General features: G+C 51.6%; 1 protein-coding gene across 14 annotated transcripts in view; it reads right to left on the reverse strand.

Annotated features, from left to right (window-relative positions):
- Window positions 1-25,469, reverse strand: part of SIPA1L3 (signal induced proliferation associated 1 like 3) — a 237,344-nt gene that overhangs the window by 95,550 nt on the left and 116,325 nt on the right. For all 14 annotated transcript variants that reach the window (XR_010939121.1, XR_010939122.1, XM_067719505.1 and 11 more), the window contains one exon: window positions 607-2,436. Coding sequence is in view for 12 of the 14 variants with exons in the window: in XM_067719505.1 (XP_067575606.1) it covers window positions 607-2,128 (1,522 nt within the window). In the remaining 2 variants the exon portion in view is untranslated. The remainder of the gene's footprint in view (window positions 1-606; window positions 2,437-25,469) is intronic.

A 25,469-nucleotide genomic window follows, 5' to 3' on the forward strand; every position in this document is an offset into this window, starting at 1 on the left:
AGCAACACTGGCCTCCATCCTATTCCTCCAGTGTTCCAGGACTATTGCACTTGTTTCCCGTGTCAGGAACACTGCCCTCAATCTCCACAAGCCTCCCTCCCTCACCTCCTTCACCTCAGTACTCAAAGGGCACTCACTAGGAGGCCCTCCCTGACCATTCCCTACTGAAAATGCAACTCCCAGCACTGACACTGTTTCCCTCTTCCCTGCTTTACTTTTCTCCACCGCACTTGCCACTCACCACACCTTACATATTTATCTAGTTTTATTGTTTGTCTTACCCCCCTAAGACATTAGGAAGACAAGGTTTTTGTTTCAAGCTGGTCAATACTGTATCCCCCAGCTCTAGAAAGTACCCTGGCACATAGCTGACCCAAGCACATATTTGCTAAGTTAATGCATATCTACTGCTTCATGTAGCTCGGGGTTTTAAAGTGCTACCCATGTGTCATGAGGCTGGACACCCTGCATCGTCACAGCCCCTCTCTGAGGGAGGTCTTGTGTCTTTCTGCACCCTCGGTGCCCAAGGAAGGGCCTGGCAGCGAATGAATGAGCAGTGACAGTCTCAGAGACCAGGTGCTGCCCACCTGTCTGCCCCCACCTCACCTTTGCCCACGAAGTAGTCCTGGTAGTAGCGGGCGCCCAGGTCCACGTGCTCGATGCTGTACTGCCGTGGGCGACTCTGCGTCCTCTGCTGTTCCTTGGGCACCTCCAGCACCGAGATGCTGGCGTTCGTGCGGTAGGCGCTCAGGGTGGGCTCCGGAGGGCGGCCCTCTCCGCCGCCCCCACCGCTGCTGCCTGTGGAGCCCGCGGCCGCCCGGGAGAAGCTCACGTTGCGCTCGCACTCACCGCCGATCTCGTTGCGGAAGTGCGGGCAGCTGAGCAGCAGGTCGTTGCTGTTGTCGTCGCCGAGATCCTGCTCCAGGTTCTCCTTGCAGTTCAAGTCCTCCGTGCTGGTGAAGGCGGGGTCCAGGCCGCCGAGGCTGTGGGCCCGCGACGCCGTGAGGGACGCCATGGCCGAGGCGGCCGAGGCCCCGGTGGTCGTGTTCCGCCGCTGGGCCGTGGACGCCCGGTTGGCGGCCGCCTCGTTGAGGTCGAACAGCATACTCTGCACGTCGAAATGGGCGAAGCTCTTCTGGCAGACCCACGGCCTGCTGGCCTCCGGGGGGCTCCGGCCGTCCTCGGCCTCCCCGGGGCACCGGGCCGCTTCGCCCTCGGCTTTACTGCTCCGCAGCTTCCGGAAGATGGACGAGTCCACCGCATCCCCACCGCCCAGGCCCCGCGTGGACTTCTTCCGGGCCTTCTCCTTCTCCTTCATGGGCTGCAGTGGCAGCAGTCCGTCCTTGGCAGGCTGCCCGTTGCGGGCGTCCCCCTTGGCTCCACTGCCGCCCGCCGCCACGTGTCGGCCGGGATCGGCCCGCAGGAGCTCAGTGAGGCTCGGGGCACCCCGGGCCTCGGGCTGCTCGCTGCGGAACTCATTGAGGATGTCGAAGAAGCTCTGCTCGGGCACACCCTGCACGTCGATGGAGGACGTGCTCCCATACTCGCGGAAGAGCGGCAGCGCCCCCGTGTGCCGGGCGCCCCGGGGCTCCGCCGCGTCCTCCAGGTCGCACTCGCTGAGGGTGATCTCGCTGCTGCTGCGGTGCCGCAGCGGGAGGAAGGCCCTGCCGGGGGACCGGGGCCACCCGTCCTGGAACTCCACATCCTTAGACCTTCTCCTGGAGAGTCGGTGCAAGGCTTTGGACCCTGAGGAAGCCGGGGTGCTGGTGGGGGGCTGTCCGTTCTGTACGCTTCTCATGGAATGGGCCACCTTTGTGGCCTTTGTGCCATCTGTGTCCTGTGAGGGGCTGGGGTTGTTCTGTTCTCTCAGGGCCTCCCGCTTGGGTGGCCAGTCGGCCACTCTTGCCCGCACGCCCATCTTGGGCACCGCGGGGGTGGTGGGACTGGGGCGGGTGGTGGCACTGGCCGGGCTCTCACCCACAGCCTGGGGCATGCTGCCGTTCTGGACCCAGAATCCCATGGGAGCGTAGTCCCCTGTGTGCGGGCCGGGGAGGACATCGGCTGCCCTGGTCCCACAGCTGACGGCCAGGTCCACACCATCGTTGGGAATGGGCCGATAGGTGGCCATAGTCCACGGGCACTGGAGTGCTACTGGCCCCTGAAAGCTGTAGACTAACTTTATGGGGTCCCCTGGCCCTCAGCCATTGTTCAGGGCCACCAGTCCCAGGATGAAGGATTCTGGCCCCTGAAGCCTGTCGGGAAGGTTGTGAGCCTGTGGAGTCCAGTTCTCCACCATCGCTGTGGACAACTGAGCCAGGACAACCTCACGAGGCAGGCGCTGTCCTGGGGCCTCCAGACTGAGTGGCTCAGCGGAGCCGAGCAAGCAGCAGGTGTGCGCGAGGGCTGGCAGGCTGCAGGGGTGCCTTCCCTGCCATGCTGAAAAGGGAGAAAAGGCAAAGGTGAGATGTGACGTTATACTGCTCCCAGAGAATGACCTTTTGTTTTTGACAGCTTTACTCATTTAAAAACAAACAAAACCACAAAAACCGTTTTACTATGGAAAATTTCAAACATACCCCAAAGCAGAGAGGAGGACACGATAAGCCACCCCACCAGCTTCAACACTATTAACTATTGGCCATTCCTGTTTCATCTGTTCCCCTACTCCTCCACTTTGTTTTTGGCACAATATTTTAGAATAAATCCCAGACATCAGGCCATTTTACCTATAAATAATTTAGCTTGTATCGCTAGCATATAAGGCCTTCAAAAAAAAAAAAAGTAACCACGATACCTTTATCATACCCATCTAAATAAATAAGAATTCTTTAATGTCATGTAATACCCCAACTGCATTACATTTCCCCGCACTGTCTCAAAGATGTCTTTTGAAAGTTGACTTGTTCAAATCAGGATCCAAACAAGATCTGTACCCTGCTTTGGCATATATATTTCTTAAGTCTCCACTACTCTACAACCCCCCCCTCCCCCATCTTGATGCTATTTACTTATGGAAGGAATGAGGTCACTTGTCCTGCGGCGCTTCTCACTTTCAGGATCTGGCTGACTGTTCCCTGTGGTGTCACTGCACATGTTCCTCTGCCCCCCATGAGTCCTGTCTACTGGTGGTTGTACACAGAGGCTGCACGGTTGTCCATCTGTTTTGTAGTCCACCTGACCAGCCACCCCGCCAGAAAGGAAGTGAAAAAGATGGAGGAGTCACCATGAGCACTGGTGGATTTGGGGGAGGGAATGTCTCTAGAAATCTATGTGATTAATAAATATTGATACTATGAGAGCTGGCAGATCAGCTCCTATTGCTTCTTTGCTGACAGGTCCCCAGTGGCTTCTTACTGCATTAGAATAAAATCCAAATTCCTTCCACTGGCTCATGAGCCCCACAGGACTGGCCAGTCTCCCTGTTGCCTCTCCCCAGCCCCAACTAAGGGATGTGCCTCTCCCATCACACTGGCCTTCTTTTCTGTTCTTCTGACATATCAGGCCCCATCCAGGATGTGTGGGTATCCTTCCTCGGTCCTTCACCAGGCTGGTTCCCTAACTTGATATTCATTCTTTAATGAAGCCTTCCCAAACCACTCTAGGAGCCTTTCTCTGTCACTCTGCTCTCTTCTTTTTCCTTAGAGGTTACCACTAATTGAAATTAGTTTGCTATTTACTGGTTATCTCCATCACTAAATTATCAGTTCCAGAACGGCAGGGCGATCTGTGTTGTTCACTGATGTAGCCCCAGCTCCTGGAATAGTGTCCAGGACACTTGTTCACAAGTGTATGAATGAGCGAACAGACAGCCTCCACCTGACCTGATGTGTTTAGTGCATCCTGACTTGCGCACCTCTGGGGAAGGGAGTTCATTCTTCTTCTGCCCGGCAACATAAAGTACTCTGCAGGATCACTTCCCTTTGTCTCTACCCCGAGCTTCTGGAAGATGAAACCCTCAGTGGGGAAGGAAGGGGAAAGTGGATCATGGCCTGTGGCAGAACCTGCTGCTTGTCCCAGCAGCTGTGCCTCTTTCTCCTGCCAACAGTACTGATTTTATTCAGGGCAGCAGAGTGCTGGGTCGGCCTGGGCATCTGACTCAAGGTGACTAACAATTACTTTCCCTTGGAATGTGGAACTGGACATGGCCATTGTGAGTGATGTGCCTGACTCATGTGAGTCAGTGAGTGTTGGTGCTTTCTGAGTAAGTGGAAGGCCTCCTGTGTGAGCACGTGTATGAGTGTGTGTGTACGCGCACGTGTACACGTGTAGGAGGCATTTCACAACTCATGCCTAGAGGTATGGAGTTAGCTGGCAGAGAGGCACCGCCGGGGAAGCATGAAGCAGATTCATGGAGCAAAAAAGAAGGGGAGCCTATAGCCTCTGAGAAAGTGAGAACCAGGTGAGGGGAGAGGTGGGGCTGGGGCGCAAAGCGCCCTCTTCCTGGTTCCCCATGAGCATTCCTGAAGGTACCATAGGGAGGCATACAGGGGAGGTGGCAGAGAAGGGGCAGGAAAGTGGAGAGTACCCAGGGTTGGGCTGGTTAGGGGAGATGGAGGCCAGGTGAAGCCGTGGGGACCTGGACAGCAGAGCGTCCTCTAAAGAGGCAGCTGGGCCTCAGCTTCTGCAAACAAGCCTTGCAGGCATGTGGATGCCTGATCATGGGATTTTTCAAGAGAAACCAGAATCTAGAACTGTATGCAACATCTCCCAACCTGAAAAACAAAAACAACAGCTACGACAGCAACAAACTAACATGCAGAGATGACCTCTAAAAGGACTTTCAAGAAACTGCTCATGGTGGTTGCCCCTGGGGAGGGAAACTGGGTATCTTTCCTCTCCACTCCCAGCCCCATCCCTGCTTCATTTATTTTCTTTAGTACTTATACTCACTTATGTCTCTGATTTATTCCTGGCCTCCCTCCCCCCATAAGAATGTGAGCTTGTATAACTGATTCACTTTGTTATAAAGCAGAAACTAACACACCATTGTAAAGCAATTATACCCCAATAAAGATGTTAAAAAAAATAAAAAAAAAAGAATGTGAGCTACTGTGTATCCCCAGGATCTGTGTTTTGGAAGAAGGGGCAGAAAGGAGCCTTACTTTTTATTGCACACCACTGGCTACCACTTGCATTACTTACATGTATTCTTAGTCAACAGATGAATTACCAACACACACCACAACGAGGGCCAACAAAGTAAGTATGTGGGCCTGATTTGAGCAGGGGCTGCTGGTTTGTGACTTTCGGTGACTGGTCTTCAGCTTCGCCAGAGATGAGGGCCTGAGGGCAGCCCCAAACTCTGCTAGGCCCCGGATCCCAGGCCAGGCTGGGGTATCCCGACCAGCTGAGGGCACTGTTGGCGCCGCTTGGCAGCCCAGCTGTGCCCTTGGGTCAGCCTGGCAGAGGATTAGTCCTTTGAAGTCACGTTTGGGCTGGCTGGGAAACGCAGTGGCCCCGATGCGACCCTGACTTGCTTGTGCAAACACCTCTGACAGATGGGCTTTGCTGATGGCATTTTGTTTCAGCTCAGTCGGAAACCCCCAATTCGCTTTGCTCCCTTCTATGAAAACACACAGATGTTCTTGAGGCCCCAGTCTCTGCACAAATCCCTTCCCCGAGCAGGTGCAGCTGAGTCTCCTTGTGACGTTCACAGACTGAGTGTATGATACCCACAGCCTCTCTGGGATTCAGGGACCGGTGCACACTGGTCCCTTTCTAGCTGTCTCTGTCGAACTCCCTCTTCCTAGAAGCACTCTGATCTTCCTGATGGGGAACCTCTTGTTATGAGAGCCAGACTGCCTGGGTTCAGATACTGGTGTGCCACGGACTGGTTACTGAAACTGTGACTCAATTTCAATCCGTAAAATGGGGATAATACCATCTACCTCATGGTCCCTGCTATTATCACCGTTCCTTCGCATATCTTTGGCAGGAGTTCTTCCCCGCAATTACAGAAGCACAGCCAGGGGTGGGCACAGGACCTCAGCAGAGCATAAAAGGCTGGAGGGTGTCCTGCAGTAGCGGGGGATGTGGATCTGACTTTTCCTACATGTCACTTGCTAGGGGCCCTGGTGTTCCTTTCTTCCAGTGTTGCTTGGCTCCTGCCTGTTTTCTACAATTGCTCCTCTGGCCTCCTGTTGATTCTGTAAGCCACTGATAAATCTGCCTCTGCCCAAGACTGTCAAGCAAGGCTTTTGCTGCCGGCATCTGAGGACCTTGACTAAGACACGGTGCTGTGTGCAAAGAAGGCACCTGTGGATGGTGGAGGGGAACAAATGGGGCCAAGGCAGTGGCACAATGAGAAGCAAGCGACAGTGGGTGAGTCAGGTGGGAGGCATTTGGCTGCAAGTAACAATACCGTCCAATGGTGTCTTGGGCAATGAAGACACTTCATTATCTCATGTAACAAGGAGGCCAGATATGGCAGCTCCACGCTTGGTACAGGGAAATGACGTCAGGCGTTTTCTCTTTCTCCCCCACTGCCGTCCCGCAGTGTGCTGCTGGCTTACATCTTTGGCTTGTGGCCCTGTGGTCACAAGCTGGCAGCCACAGCCATGCCTCTCACTGAACTACTGGCGAGGGGTAAAGAAAGGGATGATGTAAGAGTGTTCTTACCGATCTGACCCTAATCAGGAAGGAGAACATTGCCAGAACATTGCCCCTCCCTCCACAGACATTCTTTTATGTCTCATTGGCCAGGATGTGGTCCCGTATGGCCACTCCGGTTGCCAGAGAAGCTGGTGAAGCCAGCCAGAGTCTATGATCATCCTGATTGCCCATGGGCCACTGAGGACTCATCCCTGGGGCTGGCCACACTGGTTCCCAGAAAACATCAGGGTCTGTTAGAAGAGCGGGCAACTAATGGTGTATCTGTGTAAGAGCTCCCAGACTGTCATTTGTAAAGAAGCTGGGGAACTCTGACCTGAGAGGATGTTTCCTTATCAGGCCCCCAAAGCCTGGAGGCTAGAACAGCAGGCGGACAGGCCAGCAGCATGGCCCCAGTGTCCTGGCTCTGAAGGGCCCTGCTCTGTGGGGTCACAATATCTGCCAGAACCTCACAGAGCAGAGGAAAAGGGAAAAACACAAGCCTTCCAGTGTTAGACATTTGTAGTTTGCTCCCCTAGCCTCCATGACTCCTTTTTCCAACAACAGCCCAGATTTCCCTTTGAGAACCTGCCCGCTCTGACCTCCACCCAATGGGCTAGAGGAGGGCTTCTTCTCAAGGTCAGGAACAAATCACACAACTCAATCAGAACCAGAGACCTAGTGATGTCTTTGCTAGAAGTGCTGGGGCTGAAGACTGTGCTTTTCCCTTTTACCCCGAGCCAGAGAGGATGTGAAAGATGGAATCACTGCAGCCATCTTGTGACCATGAGGGGAGAACCATCTGTGAAAGGGGCTGAGAGTTACAGACCATCTGGGGGCTGTAGTCATCATTTGAGTCTCTACATCAAGCCTGGACCTGAAGCCAACCCGATTCCACTTCCCACCTCTGGACATTTTAGTTACATGACAAAACAACAACAAAACAACATCTGTAACAACAGCTACCACGTATGACCCTTCTGTGGTCCAGGTCCTTGTCTAAGCACCCGACATTTGTTATTTCTCTTAACCCTCACAGCAGCTCCATGAGGTAGATATCATTATTATCTCCAGCTTACACACGAGGAAACAGGAAGGAAGGAATGTGTCCCAGACCATATTGACTGTGAGGTGGCAGAGTTGGGACTGACCCCAGCTGCTTCATTCCTGAAGTGAGGCAGTCCTGAGCTCAGGCACCAGCCCTCCCAGTGATCACAGGCAGCCTCCTGCGCCTCGTGATTCTCCTTTTCTTCAGTGGTGACACACAACAAATGATCTCCAGATACAACTGCTCTTCTGAGTTCCAAACTCAGGTACTTACCTGCTTACTTGACACCACCATGTCTGTATCTCATATGCACTGCAAACTGAACATTCCCAGACTGACTCTTGACCTCTCCCAACCACAAAACTTGCCCCTTCTCAGGACAGTCAGGACGGGCTGAGCTACATTACACTAACAAAGGACCCCAAGTGCTCAGAGGCTTACACAGCAAGGGTTTGTTTCTTGTTCATACTGCATGTCCATCATGGGTTGGCCAAGGGCCCCGCTCATGTCAGCTTTGTTCCCAGTTGAGGGAGTAGCCCTTCACCTGAGACCCTGCCAATCTCAGAGGGAAAAGACATGGTTGAACCATGCAATGGCCCTTAAAGTTCCTGCTCAGGAATGACACGTGTCACTTCTGCAAACTACATTTTATTGGCCAAATCAAGACAAGAGATGTCAGCAGGGTGGTACACCAGAATATCTGTCAGAACAGGAATGCAACTGGCCATCTGCTTCCTCTGCATCTCAGCAAAAGGCACTTACTTCCACCCAAGGGCTCAAACTGGAAACGTCAATGTCATCCTTCACACTTCCTCTCCCTCACTCCACACGTCCAATTCACCACCCCATGTCCTGTTGACTCTCCCCACAGCATATCCGAATCCATCTTTCTCTCCCACCAGCCCTCTGGTCTGAGCTGCTGTGACTTTCACCGGTTCACTACACCACAGCCTCACTGGTGTCTCTGCTTCTGTTCCTGTGCTCCTAAGGGCCCTTTTCCACACAAAAAAATTCAAAATCTTCCTCTCAGTCCTCCAGGCTCCCTTTCCTCTTCCCCTTGCTCTTGGAGCCCAGGCCACAATGTCCCTCTTTCAGTTCCCCTCACACCCATCTTCCCTGCTGTCTCAGGACCTTTGTACATGCCATTCCTGCTCGCCTTCCTTTACCTAGGTAATTCTTTCTCAAGACTCAGGACAAATGACACTTTCTCCACCTAAGCTTCGTTTCTCACCAACCAGTTCAATCCCCAACCTGAGCTCTCTGCATTTCCCTTTGGTGGTACCTGCATCAATATATGTAAGTAGAGACCTCCCTGGTGGTCCAGGGTTAAGAATCCGCCTTCCAATGCAGGGGACATGGGTTTGATCCCTGGGTTCGATCCCTGGCTGGGGAACTAAAATCCCACATGCTGCGGGGCAACTAAGCCCACGCGCTGCAACTACTGAGCCCACGTGCCTCAACTAAAGAGCCCGCGTGCCGCAACCACAGAGCCCACACACTCTGGAGCCCGCCTGCCACAACTAGACAGAAGCCCACGCGCCACAATGAAGAGCCCGCATGCCACAAGGAAGACCTTGCATGCCCCAACTAAGACCCAATGCAGACAAAAATGAATAAATATTAAAAATATATACATATATGTAAGTAATTTACCACGTAATTAATTGTTTCCCATATGTGAAGTTTGTGAGGCACTGAATGTGAGTCACTGCCTGCACCTGTGGCACAAGCCTGACGCACAGTAGGCCATTAATAAATATCTGCTAAATAAATGAGTGGATGAATGACTTCATTCTGGACCAGGAAGCACCGTCTCAGTTGGGGTCCGTGACCTGAGGGTAGGTAGGGCTTGCTTGGTGCCCAAGTGTGTCTGCCCCTGGGAAGAAGCTGAAAGTAATGTGTTGGGGGGAGAGACAGTGTCTGTGTGTGTGTGTGTATGTGTGCTGCCCCTTCACAGGCCTTAGATGAGAGGGTTGCTAAGTAGGCATCCAGGGCCTCCATCCTATACAGCCTCTGTGTCCAGGGCTGCCCTGGTCTACTCCAGATGTTTCTCCTTTATGGAAACACGACCCAGTCATTGTGATGGGGGCTCAGTGGGACCCGTGAGCTCTGGATAGCTCAGCGTTGTGGCACCAAGTCTGAGGGCTACTCTCAGAGGCTCATGGAGAACAATAACTCCTCCAGGGACACAGTGGCGATTCAGTAGTTTCGGGGCACATACAAGTCATTCATTTGTCCAGTAAGAACTAGTTAGTCCTTGGGCTTCCCTGGTGGTGCAGTGGTTAAGAATCTGCCTGCCAATGCAGGGGACATGGGTCCGAGCCCTGGTCCGGGAAGATCCCACACGCCGCGGAGCAACTAAGCCAGTGCGCTACAACTAGTAAGCCTGCGCTCTAGAGCCTGCGAGCCACAGCTACTGAAGCCTGCACGCCATAACTATGGAAGCCTGTGCGCCTAGAGCCCGTGCTCTGCAACAAGAGAAGCCACTGCAATGAGAAGCCCGCACACCGCAACGAAGAGTAGCCCCCACTCGCCACAACTAGACAAAGCCTGAGGGCAGCAACAAAGACCCAACGCAGCCAAAAATAATAAATTAAAAAAAAAAAAAAAAGAACTAGTTAGTCCTTAAAACTCATTCATTCATTCACTCACTCATATAACAAACACCTACCACATTCTTTTTTTTTTTTTGGCCACACTGCAGGGCTTGTGGGATCTTAGTTGCCCGACCAGGGATGAAACCTGGGCCCTTGGCAGTGAAAGCGCGGAGCCCTAACCGCTGGACCGCCAGGGAATTCCCACATCTATCACGTTCTTACAAATCATTCAGTCCAAAAAATTCATTCAGTCAAAAAAAGCACTAAAAACTTATTCACTTATTCACCATTTACTAGGCATGTATAACTCATTTATTCCACAAACACTAAGCACTTAAAATCCATTAATTTATTCAATAAATTTCTTAAAGCATCTACTATGTGCTGTTATAGGAGCTGAAGATATAGCCCTGAGCAGGGCAGACCACGATCCCCACCCCTTAAGAACTTACTTCCAGTAGAAGGAAGCCAGAGAAATAAGTAAACAAAGACAGAAAACAAGGGAACTTCAAAGGGTAGTCAGCCATATAAAGAAATAAAATGTAATGCTGTGACAGGTTGGGAGGAGGTCCCACCCTGAAGGCTCAGAGAGGGGGTGCCCTCTGACCTGGGGTCTGCATCAAGAGAGGGCGCCTGCCGTGCCCCAGGTGTGCTGATGAGCGAGGCTGACGTGCTGGGGCAGGAAAGCTGGGAGCGGCCCATATATAAGGCTCTCTTGGGTTGTCTGAGACGGTGGTTCTCTCCCCCAGCTGTCCATTAGAGGCACCGAGGAGCTTAATAAAAATACAGGTGTTCACACCCCACCCCTAGAGAGTCTGGATCAGCTGGTTTGGGGTGGCGCCCAGGCCTGAGTGTCTTTTTTTTTTTTTTTTTTTTTTTCCGGTTGCGGAGCGCAGGCTCAGCAGCCATGGCTCACGGGCCCAGCTGCTCCGCGGCATGTGGGATCTTCCCGGACCGGGGCACGAACCCATGTCCCCTGCATCGGCAGGCGCACTCTCAACCACTGCCACCAGGGAAGCCCCTGAGTGTCTTTTAAAAGCTCTGCAGCTGATTCCAACATGTAGCCAGGGCTGAGGAGAGAGGAAGAAATGGACAGAGCAAAGAGAGGAGCGTCTGACACCAAGCCTCGAGAGGCCACAAATGTCAGAGGGAGTGAGCACACTGGCCACAGCGGGCCCAGGCAGAGGGGCAGGAGGGCAGGTGTGCGAGAGGCCCTGGAGGCGGGGTGTGGTCTGGGGAGGACCAGGTGGTTCACAGGCTGAGAGGGTCACCTTTGGTGACAATTACTGGTCTGAAGGGCACTGTGACCACTGCAGGAGGTACTTCAGGGGACTGCCGCTCCAGGGAGCCTTGTCCACGCCCCTCGCCCCCGGTGCTGCTGGCCAGCACGCCTCCCGCCAGCCCCTCCACACCCCAGGCAGAATCACCTTTGTCCTCCCCTCCCTGAGCTCCCAGGGCTCTGGACTGCACACACTCTCGACTACGAGAGTTAGCCCACAGGATTTTTAAGCCTCTGAGTATCTTTTGCTCTCCTTAGACCTTGAACAGCTCCAAGTCTGTCGTGGACTGAGGTCTAAAGTTTGTTCTCGCCACATGGGTCGGGTAGAGGAGAGGAACGATATGGTGGTGATGCTTATAACAATAAGGCCAATACTTACGAGTTCTCCTGATGGGCCAGGTACGGGGCTACCCTCGTGGGGTGTATTAACTTGTGTGTCCCTATTAAGTAGGGACCCTAGCATGCCTGTGTTACAGATGAGGCAAGGGTAACATGGCCAAGTCACACAGCTGGGATTCAAACCTCGACAGTCTGGCTCCCACACCTATGCTCTAAATAAAAGATACAGCAGGTCCAATGGGTGTGTCGTGTGAATACATGAATGACGCAAGTATCTTTGAAATCAATTCATAAGGACAAAGCTCTGGAATGTCAGCAACACCTCAGCAGATTTCAGATTAAGAATCTGTTTCCTCCCCGCTATATCTTTCCCCACTTTTTTGGAAACCTGAGCATACACAGGACCACTTTAGAGCTCCCCCAGGAAACAAGGTGGATGGAAATCTCATTAGAAAGTATCATGGCAGAGACTGCTCCATCAGCCCAAAGAACAATGAGCAGGGCCTTGACCGTGGCCATGTACTACTGTGATATGTTTCGTATGCTCAGCAACCCTGACACCCAATGTGTGGGTTTTCCATACCAAGCAATTCTCGTAGGGCTGGGTGTCCCACAATTTAACTCAATCCTGACACTAACTACCCAGCGTGAGCACAAACCCCATAGGTAAAGGGCTCAGTCCCATAAGACCGTCCCCACTTCAGACCCCAACTGCAAGCAGTGGGTCCCTAGGTTACCCACACTTCTGTCTGACTTGGCTACAAATCAGAGGTTCCCACGACCCCCTCCTCAAGTTCAATAATTAGCTATAACAGCTCACATAACTCAGGAAACACTACTTACTACTCCTGGTTTATTATAAAGGATACAGATGAACAGTCAGATGAAGAGATACACAGGATGAGGTCTAGAAGGGTCCTGAGTGCAGAAGCTTCTGTTCCTGTGGAGTTTGGGGTGTGCCGCCCTCCCAGCATGTGCATGCGTTCACCAACCTAGAAGCTCTCTGAACCGTGTTGTTTAGGGCTTCATGGAGGTTCTGTTATGAAGGCCTGATGGATTAAATCACTGGCTATTGGTGATTTAATCTGCAGCCCCTCTCCCTTCCCAGAGGTCAGGAGGGTGGGGCTGAAAGTCCCAAGCCTCTAATCACGTGGCTGGTTCCTCTGGCAACCAGCCCCATCCTGAAGATATTCAGGGTTCCACCAAGAGTCACCTCTTTAGCATAAACTCAGGTACTGTTCAAAGGAGCTTATTTTGAATAACAAAAGATGGTATCACCCATATCTCTCAGGAAATTCCAAGGGTTTTAGAAGCTCTTGTGCCAGGAACCTGAATGAAGACCAAAATATTTTTCTCATTATATCACAGTATCACACTGTGAGAACCTGCACTTTCATATTTAATGTCAGAGCCTAGCGGATGGGTGTTTCTAATTTAAACTTTCCCAGGCATCCAGGAGGGCTCCACATTCCTACCTAGGAGTCAAGGGCAGTCCCCACAGGGGCAAGGGCAGCCATGTACAGCTATTACGCTCAAAACAGGTGAGGGTCCCACACAAGTCAGAGTTAAATCGGTATCGGTTTTTTCCCCTTGGGGAAATAGGAAGAATGAACTGGAATTATGCATTGAAAATGTAGGTGTGCATATTGTTTTTATTTGTATCCAGCAATTCCCCTTCTAGGAATCTCTTCCTCGGATATTCACCCCAGTCTTTCTCGCACCTTGAAAGACAGACTCAAGGTGGTTCAACCGCAGGGGTGCTCACACTGCCGCACTGCTGTAATATGGAAGCGCTGGGAACAGCCCCAATGCCCACGAGCAGAGGATGGGTTAAGTGAACTGGGTGCCTCTATTCCAGGGAAGGTGCCGCAGCTGTGACAAACAGTGAGGTAGCACCATGTGGTGTCGTGCATGCAGACTGTCCACACGGCCTGAAGGGAATGAGCATGGCTCATACTTACCGAGTGCTTACTGTGCACCAGGTGAAATGCTTACACACATTCACCCATTTAATCTTCGTGACAAGCCTGAGGGACCATGCTCATTTAAAGCCAATGCAACTCAGTCCAGAGAGGCTGAGTAACTTGCCCAAGGTCACTCAGCTAGAATCCAGTAGCACTGGGATTTGAACCGAGGCTATCCAGCTTCCTACCTTATACTCTTTTACTCTATGCTGCCACTTGGGAAGGAAAAGCAGCAAGTTGTGGAATAGTTTGTGTAGCATGACCCCATTTGGTTTAAATAAGAGGGGGACAGATTTTGTTAGTGTGAGCGTGTATATACGTAAATTCTATAAAACGTACAAGAAAGGGTCTAGGAAGACATCCACCAAACCATTAAAAGTGGTTACTTCTGGGCTTCCCTGGTGGCGCAGTGGTTGAGAGTCCGCCTGCCGATGCAGGGGACACGGGTTCGTGCCCCAGTCCGGGAAGATCCCACGTGCCGCGGAGCGGCTGGGGCCGTGAGCCATGGCCGCTGAGTCTGTGCGTCTGGAGCCTCTGCTCCGCAACGGGAGAGACCACAACAGTGAGAGGCCCGCGTACCACAAAAAAAAAAAAAAAAGGATGCTTCCTGAAGTACAGGCACATGCACCAGGCCCACCCAGGAGCTGCAGCCATGCTCGTGGAGTGGGGATACAGTGACAGAGCTGGGCTACGGGCCTCTGAGGTCAGGGGAGCCCCTCCTGGGAAGACTTAATCAGGGGCACAACCCCTGCTCCAGGGAGCTGGACATTCCTCGAGGGATCTCCTGGCTCTAGCCAGGCCCAATGTCAAGCCACATGCACTGGTATGGCCATGCCGTTTATTTTGATATTGAAGCTTTTTGGTCTACGGCTGCTGCCTCAAAACCCCGAGTGTTCCCGCTATCACTGTGTGGGGCAACGCTGGGCCCACAGAGGCTTCCAGGACCCCACTTCTGAGGCTGCTCTCGTGGCTGCTGCTGCCCAGGTCGGACTGGTGGTTAAATATGCAGTACGTTCCCCCGCAGGGCTCACTCCTGTAGCCAGGCCAAACTTCCTTTAGAAGATGGTTGTCTTGTCAGCTTGGAGCCTGACTTGCTAACTAATCCCAGCTAATTGCCACTGAAACCTGCTAAGATCACATCTGTTGGGTCTAGAGATTAAATCAATATTTGACAGTCTTGATTAAACAGAGCCAGGGAATCCTTGGCAAAGAACATCTGTTAAAGCCCTGTTCTTTCCATCCTGCTCTTGGGGGGCCAGGCTGGAGGTGTCTCGGGCTCTGCCTGTCCTCACCTGAGGACGACTCTGGGGTGAGGGGCGGGGAGCAGTGGAGCCCACCAGGGACACCGCGGCCAGGAAGGCTCCCCGTGGTGGGAGGGGAGGGGGGTGAGGGGGACACACATAGCTGGGCCTTGTTATCCTGGGTGGCACCCAGCTGCCAACAGTAACCATCCTAACTGCCCCCCTCCCCCATCCAGAGTGCCAGGCCCCCCTGCAGAGTCCGTGCCACAAAACACTGAATTCAAGTTTCCTAGTGACCAGTGGAGGCAGTGTTCTCATCGCCTCCAATTCAGAATGGGGAAAGCAAGGTTCTGAGAGGGGACATTACTTGCCCAAGGTCAGAGGAGCAGGGGTCTGAACCTGGGTCTCAGAACTCTGAACTCTGACTCACTCCAGAGTCTGTCCTGAGACCACTCACGGACAGGAGTCCAAGTTGTCAAAAGTGAGAGCAAAATCTGGCACTTACGGAGCCAGGAGCCCAGGCTGGAGGCCTGCTCCCATGGTCCAGTTCCCTCAGCTACACTTAACAACGGCAGCCCCGCTAAGAAGCACTGGCCTCACACCTGGCCCTAACTCAACCCATGCGGCCTCCCAGGGGGAAGGCTCTACCATTCTGCCCCACACTGCAGAAAGGAACACTGAGGCTCAGAGCGGCAAGTTACCTGTTTGAGATCACCCAGTGAGGGAAAAGGCAGAGGTGGGGCTCGAACCCAGGTGGGTGACTCTAAGGCCATCGTAACTACTGTCATCTCTAAAAAGCAGGGATAGAGCCGTGAACATGGTGGGTCTTTGATAAGTGCCTGCCCTCTGTCCCTGGGTAATTTTATGGCAGAAGTTAGGCTTCTGCTCTGGAGTCAGATCTCCTGGGATTAAATCCCGGCCCCAACGCAGACCAGAGAGGATAACAGTGCCACCTCACTGGACTGCTGGAGGAGCCCAAGATGTTCCCGTAAGGCCCCACTCCCCACAGTAATGGCACATAATAAGCACTCGTACATCCTCATCCAGGATTAAAGAAAAATACAAAACAAGACAAAACAGAACACAATAATAATGAAGACAAAGCAGCTGCACTCAAAGTACCTTCATGGCGGGAGGGGCGATCAGACACCCAAATGCCTGCAGCCACTGTTAATCTCTCTATCCCTAGGTTCACAGCAGCGCCGAGATCAGGGGAAGCCCTCCACAGTCCAGGGAGTCCTGGATTTCCTGAGTCCATAAAAAAAAAAACACCCCAAAACCAAAACCAACCAGACACCCAGTCAGCCACCAAGCCAGACAGCCGACTAACCAACCAGCCACCCAGCAAGTTAGCCAGCCAACTGGTCCCATGCTTCTGTGTCTCTCCTTTACCTCTGTGTCCCTGTTCCTGTCTCTCCATGTCCCTGCCCTTGTTCCTCTGTGTGTCTCTCTCACACATGTGCACGCACAGATGGCCACACCACAGCCGTGCACATCTCAGGCCCGGGTCACAATCCCATGTTAACTCACCACTGGTCATGTGCTCCAGGCTGGCAGCCTCTGCCTGGTCCCTCTGTTAACTCCCTTCCAGATTCCAAGTTCCCAACATCTGCAGGCCAAGACCATATATATGTATATATATCCAGTCTCACCCCCCTCCTGAAGTATACAATCTTATAAGGAAACTGGCTGCTTTAATCAGAGAACAAACTCAGAAATCCCAAGAAGTAATTTAGAAGAATGGCACACCCTCTTACCAAAAAAAAAAAAAAATTAGTATTAAAAAAAAATCCCCAGCTACCTATTTTATATCTATATAGCCACCTAGGTCAACACAGAGCTAAAATCTGAAAGGCTGAGCTCCAGCTGTAAGCAGTGACCCCAGGGAGGGGAGTGGCATGTGTGTACATGTGATCATCCTGTCCTAGACCCTGAAGCTCCCAAACTTCCCGAAGTCACATACCTCCACTGACACAATCGCAGACCACCTGTACTGTTATTTACTTAACAGACCACCTGTACTATTATTTACTTAAGACGGTCCTTTCAACCAACTCGTTTATTAAAGGCTTAATAATATCAGTGTTGGAGTCATTATTTTTTTCTAATACTCATCAAACAAAATGCACAAACATGAGAATTCGTAAGGCTTGTCTGTACATCAATGAAAACGAGCTTTAATACCAGAAATGCACTGATATCAAAACCAGGAGGCAGCTCCCAGACATGATCCTGAGCAAAAAAAAAAGCCAGACGCGGAACATAATATGGGTTATGATTCCACTTCTATAAAGTTCAAAAACAGGCAAAATGGAACCATGTTACGCAGGGTTGTTCACACAGGTGACCCAACTTCGAAAGCAAGAAATGGCGAACGGAAGTCCTGAGAGTAGTGGCTTCTGGGGGAGGGAGTGGCTTCTGCGGGTTCTGGCAAGATTCTCTTCTTGATCTGGGGGTTACAGGAATGCTTGCCTTGTAATTATTTGCTAAACTGTATATTTACATCTGATGTACTTCCCTGTGCATGTGTTACATTTCCCAGTAACAAAGTTTTTAAACGTCTTTTGCATTGTATGAATTGGTTTTTAAAATGAGATCGTACTCTTGTATTATATATGTAATTTTTAAAAACAAGTAAACAATTTAAAAGTCTCAGTTGTTTGATCTTTGCAGACCCACTCTGAAGACCTGAGAATCAGTTTCATGCCTTTGTGTGCAGTGCATACAAACAGACACACACACACACACACACACACACACACACACACACACACAGCCACCCCAGTCACTCTCACTCTCCTGGCTCACTTTCTCTGCTATAAAAGGTTTCCACTTCCTAGAACCTGCAGGGCCACATCGCCTGTATGAACACAAACAACCTGGGCAGGCTGGGGGAACGTGTACTTCCTCCTAGCCCCGAGGTGGGGGCAGGGGGCAGGCAGGGAGGGCAGGGTTATCTCATAGCAGCAGTTTCTGGACAACTCACCAAGTGACAGCAGGGGACAGAGTGGGAGGGACTGGCGCCCACCTGAGAAATACAGGAGGGCTTCCAGGGCATAAGGCTATGGGGCCAGGCTGCCGTAAGGAGCATGCATGCCAGCCCTGCCCCTGCAGTGATACCACTGAGCACTAGAAGGGCTCCTGACCCTAGACTGGGTACCCAGCCTCCTCTCGGGCCCATGGACTGGCTGACAGTTGGGGAGGGCCTGCAGCTCTGTTTGAACAACACTGTGATCAAACATCCTGCCCCAGGACTGCACGCAGGATGGGTACTCAGACCAAGGCCAATGCAGAGGAAGACAGGCTGGAAGGGGGCACCAGGCCCTTAGGAGACTAGGGCGGGGGCTCTCTGTGAGCTCAAAGGAAGCCAGGACACTAGGAAATCAGCAACTCACTTCCAGGACAACAAACTTTTTTTTTTTTTTAAATGGTCACAGTTGGTGGAAACCTTTTAGAGGCAATCTGGCAACAGCTTTTAAAAATGTTCTTACCCTCTGAACCAGCAGTGCTGCTTCTGGAAATTGATCCCAAAGAAATTCACGGCATTGGTTATAAAGGGGGGGAAAAAAAAGGTCCAACTTCAACGTCCAACAACAGAATGGTTAAATAAATTACCGCACATCCTTATGACATTAAGGATGCAGTCACAGAAAAAAGATTGGAAAAAAACCTCTGAAATGTTCACTGGGGTTACGTTTTGGTGCTGGGACTACCACTGATTTTTGAAAACGTGTTCTTTATACCTTCCTATATTTTCCCAAATTGCCTTTAATGAACATGTTTTCAAAATCAAGGGGAAAAAGCAGTAAGTTTTCATTCATTTAATTGATTTCCATCCATTAGATGAATGTTTCCTGAAATCTGACTACGTAATAAAGCAGCGAATGAGGTAGCCCCTCTCTGCCCTATGGCTGGAGGGGGAGACGCATATAAATTAAGTGCCCTTACCAAATACGCATGTCAGCATAAACAATGCAAAGAAAGGATAAACTGACAGAGGACAGGAACAGGGTGTGGTTGGTCAAGGAAGGCTTCTCAGAAGCAGTGGTGTTTAAGTCCTGAAGGATTCGAAGTTGAGCAGGGAAAGGGGTGGTAGCAGGTGAGGGGTACAGATGAACAGCAAGTGCAAAGGCCCTGGAGTATTTAGGAGTCGGGAGTTGCCCTCCATTGCAGGTTTAGGAGGCAGTGACCCGATCTGCCTGCCGCGTAGCTGATGAACCCGATGAGCAGCACAGTGTAGTCCCACTGGGAGCTGGGGTAGCCGTCCCTGGGAAGCGCAGGAGTGGCCTGGCCCAGAACAGGGGTGGTGCTGACATAAAGAAGCAGGTAGACTGGAGACGATTTGGTTGCTTCCTCACATGAAGAGGAGCTCCAGGGCATTCAGTCCTAAACGGAGTACCAGGTGGGTACAGGTCAGAGAGATGCAGGTCACCCCTCCTGCTCTCACACCTACACTGCTCAGACCAGAGGGGAACACCGATGAACAAATGAGCCATTACAGGGCACTGTGTTTGGGCTGACAGTCACCTGGTAGGGCTGGACTCAGCTTTAAGAAATCTGACAGTTTTCCAAACAAAAGCCAGTCCCCGCCCTCTTACTAGGTGGGATGTATTTCAAAATCCTTCCCAGCCAGGCTTCCACAAGTGTGCTGCTCAGTTGACCCTAAGGCAAGGAGAATCACTCCCAGGGGGCAGATGAGGAAACTGGGCACAAAGTGGTTGTGCTTCTTGATAACAAGAGCAAGAACTCAGGCCTTCAGTGTGAGAATACTGTGACCCTCTACCCGGGCCTGCTCCCGTGTTAAGCACGACACTGAATGCTTCACGCTCATGGCTGCATGGACATCACTGCTGGTTGTCAAATCCAAACCCACTCTCCTCTTCTTCCTTGAGAGAAGTCTGAATTTGTTTGGAGCAGCAGGATGCCCATCCAAAAAGCTTGCTTTTGCAGGTTCCCTTGCAGCTATGGCTAAATATGGGTCCCATTCTGGCCAACGAGAGGTTAAGCCGAAGTCTCCTGGGGATGGGTGAAGGGGCCTTCTGGTAAAGCTACTGCTTTCCAATAAAAAGCAGCACAACCTTTGCATCATTCTCCTTCCTGGAATGTGGATACCATATCTGGAGGTGTGGCAGCCATCTTGTAATTGTGAGGCTGAATTGAGGACGGCAGCACAAGGATTCAGACGGAGCCCATTCTCCCAGCCAGTGGCTCTGCCCTGGTCCACCCACACTCCCTTTCCTTCTCATGTGCAACAGAGACTAGTTGCCTTATTTATGTCGCTGCTCCCTGGCTTTCTGTTACTTGTAGCAGAGTACAATCTTGACTGATAGAGGTCCTACCCAGATCCTCATTTTACAGATAAGGAAATAGAAGCTCTGCGAGGGAGCGAGGGAGTGTCACTAGCCCAAGGTCACATAGAGCCCGGAAGAGATGAGGCTGGAATGTGAGCCTGTATTCCTAATCACTTCATAGTAGCTCCTTGAATCCTACTGAAGAATACTAGCTTTGGAGAAAACTTGGCTTCAATTCACTTCTCCATTTAGTAGTTTGTTTGCCCATCTCCCCCTCACTGGAAGCATGCGCTCCCTCCGCTCCGCTTGCTCTCTGCCACCTAGAACAGCGCTGGGCTGGTGGCGGGTGCTCAAACCCCGCCCCCCCCAAAAGAGCAATGACCGAATGCATGGCAAGATGGAGTGACTCTTCTGGAAAATGGGAACGCCACCACTGGCTTCACAGGAGGCTGTGAGGGTTCAATGAGGGATGAACGGAAAGCACAGGGCAGGGTGTCCAGTTAGTGCCCAATAACTGGTTCCATTATTACCATCACAGGGGTATAACGTGGATCTCCTCTTCCAAAGACCTCTCCTCGTGACCAAAAGGGTTCATCATCTCTAGAGGATTCTTTTTTAAAACTTGGACACAAAAATGATTTCTCTACACAAACTAGCTATAACTCACAGGCCAAATACCCACAGCATTCCCCACGAATTCCCAGCTGCTCTGTAACGGGAGCAGCCTCCTCACCTCCCAGCCTTGGCCTTGGCCTTGTATTCTGCTTGCAGTAACTGCTGTGTACACCAATCCTTCCTCTTCCTTAGGCCAGTTCCCAAGCCGCCTCCTGGGTGAGGCCTTCTCTGATTTCCCCAGCCCATCTGGCACTGCCCCTCAGGAAAGTTACTGGGGCCCCGCCTGGCCCATCCGCTGCCTGATGTGGTGTCTGGAAAGGCCGACTGCCTGGCATGCCTGTTGGGTGCTGTATGTACGTGCATCAGCCCCCCCACAAGAGCGGCTCCTGTGGTCTTGGGGTCTGTATCGACTCTCCCAGGAGTGCTGGCACCTTGAGGACATGCTCAAGTCCATCTAATGAACAGGAGAATGAATAATCACGCTGCCTAATGTTTATATGGGGCCTATTATGTGCCCGGCATTGTTCTAAGCACTTTATGTGTATTAGCTCATTTGATCAGCACAACAATTCCTTTTTTAAAAATTATTTATTTATTTAATTCATTTTGGCTGCGCCAGGTCTTAGTTGTGGCATGCGGACTCTTAGTTGCGGTATGCATGCGGGATCTAGCTCCCCGACCACGGATTGAAGCCGGGCCCCCTGCATTGGGAGCACAGAGTCTTACCCACTGGACCACCAGGGAAGTCCCGGCGCAACAATCCTTTGCGAGAGGTACTATTATCAACCCTACTTTACACATGAGGAAATTGAGGCATAGAGTGAGGTAACTTGCCCAAGGTCACACTGTTGGTTAACGGCAAAGCTGGGTTCAAATCCTGAAGACTGACTCCAGAGTCCACGCTCTTAACCTCTAGGCTCTCTTCCCTCGTTGTACGAATAAATGTACAAATGTCCACAGCATGAAGAGAGCCACCCGGGGCCAGGCTTGAGTGGAAGGCAAAGCTCACTATTTTCCCCCTAAGCCAGAACAAACACTCTCAACCGGTCTCCCCGCATTCCAACCCCCTTCTTCTTTGCTAACCTGCCAATGTTGAGGCTGAAAACCAGACACTCACTTTTCCAGCTGAGAAGTCTGCTAGAAGGCACGAATGCTTCCTCATAAAAGAGTAGTACCATGGTCCTAGCTGGCTCCCTGCTTTCTGCCTCATGGCTGTGTTACCTGGAGCCCCAGCCACCATCTTGCAACCATGAGGAAAGGTCAAGATGATTTCAGGAGCACGCACTTGGGGCCCTGACAATGTGCAGCTGTGGAACCAATCCCAGAACTGCCTTTTCTCTGGACTTTCTGGCTGAATAAGCCACTGTGAGTTGAGTCTGTGTTACTTATATACCAGGTTGAGATATAAACTATTTAGAACCCCATATGGCACAGGCAACAGGCAATCAGAACAGGTGGCGGCTGGTGAACATAGCCTTGCTTGTATCTGATTACTCGAACGGGAGCTCCTTGAGGGCTGGGATCAGTGCCAGTGGTGTGCACTGTTGTGTCTCAGCACCAGCACAGTGCCTGGCACAGCGGGCACACAGGCAACATTTGGTGAACGATCCTGAATGATGTCTCTGGAGAGCGTATACTGTGTTGGGAGCCCAGGCACTATGGTCTGATTGCCAACTACGCTACCTTCCAGCTCCAAACAGGGCACTTCACCTCTCTGAGCTTTAGTTTCCTCATCTGTGAGCCTTCCGGAGGAAGCATCAATGTCCATACGTGTGGCGCACTTAGCGCAGGACCTGGTGTGATGCCAGGGGTGCATGGTAGCTTCTATCAGCCTCTTTTATCCTCTCAGTTTCCTTGCCTGGCGAATGGCTACCATGATCTGTCTCTGCTCTAATGAGATAAAATCTGAAAAAGTACAGTATAAAGCTTCCTACAAGCAAACGTTAATTTTTATCTTTGACTTAGTGCAGTGTGGCAGTTAAGAGCACAGATTGTGAACTCAGGCTGCCTGGGTTTGAATCCCAGCTCTGCCATGTGACCTTGGGCAAGTCACTTAACCTCTTTGTGCCTCAGTTATCTCATCTGTAAAATGGAAATAACAAAAGTACTTCTCTCACGGGGTTGACGTGAAGATTAAGCAAGTTAATATATAAAGCTCTGAGGGCAGTGCCTGGCACAGGTCACCACCAAGAAGTGTTAGCTGCTATCACCACTACTGGTATATGGACTCCTGGTACACCACTTCCTAGATGTGTGACCTTGGGCAAGTTACTTAATCCTCTGCCTTTCTCCTAAGACGGGGCTACTAGTAATACCTCCTTCATAGGATTATTATGCGAATTAAATAAGTTAATCCATGTGAAGTGTCACGTACTTGAAACCAGGTCCGCTTTATAAGAAGGGCCCAGTGGATGTTAGTGATCCTCACCATTTCTGACTGGGGGCTCTCTTGTGTGACACTTGTATTTAACCCTCACATTGCTGTTTAACTTCCTTGTCTGCAGATCTGGCACGACCCCTGCCCCCCAAGGCTCCCCACCTCCAGGGAACCATCAGCTCCAGGAGCGCGCACAGCACACCCTGCCCCTCCCACAAGCCCAGTGCCCAGCTGGGTGTGCAGCTGCCCGCTAAATGTCCGCTGGCGTTGCTCAGTGGTATGACACTCCTCTGGCCTCTCTCCTGGCCCAGGACACAGGCACCTCACGCAGGGGCTCCCTGAGAACACCACACCATCCATAACTCTCCCATCAAGAGGAGCCGCTCTGCTTGTGGGCACAGAGTGTCCTCAGGAGGGCCCTCCTTATGTCAGGGCACACGATCCTCTGACCCGGAACAAAAGCAAGTGTCTGCTCTGAGCGTGGGATTGGGAAGCTTGGAGAGGATTCCTCCAGCAAAGGAAGAACGCGTAACCATGGGCAGACAGCCTGGAGCCTCCCAAGGGAGGCCTGTCCCAGGCAGCAGTGACCACAGAGCTGCCACAGCCTTCCCTGGCAACCAAGGGACCACAGTGTCTGAGATGGTGCTTATCCCTAAGCGACGTGCCCCTGACCAGGTCATTTAGACCTCTGGCTTTCTCGTCTATAAAATGGGGTCAGGGACTTCCCTGGTCGTCCAGTGGCTAAGACTCCACGCTACCACTCCAGGGGACTCAGGTTCGATCCCTGGTCGGGAAACTAAGATCCCACATGCCACACGGCGCGGGCAATAAATAAATAAATGAATAAAATGGGATAAACTTCCCTGATTGACCCATTGCCTGACCTGCTCCGGATCACAGGGAACTACATTTCCCAGAATTCTGGCTAGGTTCCACCAATGGGCGTCAATGGCAGAAACCTGGATGGTGGAGGAGGCGAGAAGCCAGGATGGTTCTCCCTCTTGTCCCTCCACCTTGGACAGCATCTCGGGTAGGACGTGCCTCCCCACTCCCCTCAAAGCCCTGGGAGCTGGTAATCACCCCTCCCTCTTGCATCCCTCCAGCTCTGGTTGCTTGCCCCTCTGCCCCTGTTTGGCTTCTCTGCTCCTCCATCACTAATTTAACCAAATTCTCTATGTTGAGTTCCCTCTGCCTGAAACACCTAGAGTGGATTTTGTTTTCCTGACAGATACACCTGCCTTGACTACATTTTAGGAGCACCTGATAATGAAAGGAGACGATATACTTGGAAAGTGAAGAGCACCACACAAAGCAAGGATTATCTTATGGAAACGCCTCTCTTCCATAATGTACAGGCGCGTTAAGGGCGTGGAGTTTAAAATGCCCCAAATGAAATGATACAATGTTTGAGATTTGCTTCAAAATAATCCAGAGACAGGGGGATGGATGAAGCGAGATTGATTGTGTGAGGAAAACTGTGGGATTTGGAGACAGGCTCTGTACACTCTTCTTACTATCGCTGTATATGTTTGAAATTTTCCACTAATCAAAACCAACACGTACGGGCTTCCCTGGTGGCGCAGTGGTTAAGAATCCACCTGCCAATGCAGGGGACACGGGTTCGAGCCCTGGCCCGGGAAGATCCCACATGCCGGGGAGCAACTAAGCCCATGCGCCACAACTACTGAGCCTGTGCTCTAGAGCCCGCGAGCCACAACTACTGAGCTCGTATGCCACAACTACTGAAGCCCGCGCACCTAGAGCCCGTGCTCCGCAACAAGAGAAGACACTGCAATGAGAAGCCCGCCCACCGCAATGAAGAGTAGCCCCCACTCGCCGCAACTAGAGAAAACCCGCGCACAGCAACGAAGACCCAACGCAGCCAAAAATAAATAAAATAAAGTTATTTAAAAAAAAACAAAACCCAACACATAAGGGAAAACCGGTCCCTATTCTGTTGTTGGGGGTACAAACTGGCAGAACCTTTTTTGAAGGTAATTTGTCAATTAGATTAAAACCATGCACGTCTGTGGATCCAGTGATTCCAAAACCAAGAGAAATGCTGGCCCAAGAACCCAAAGCTGCCTGGACAAGGCCCCCCAGCTGCTTGAGACAGAACAAAATGAAGGC

Source organism: Pseudorca crassidens, chromosome 20 (assembly GCF_039906515.1).
Source record: "Pseudorca crassidens isolate mPseCra1 chromosome 20, mPseCra1.hap1, whole genome shotgun sequence".
In the NCBI taxonomy this organism is placed as follows: Eukaryota; Metazoa; Chordata; class Mammalia; order Artiodactyla; family Delphinidae; genus Pseudorca; species Pseudorca crassidens.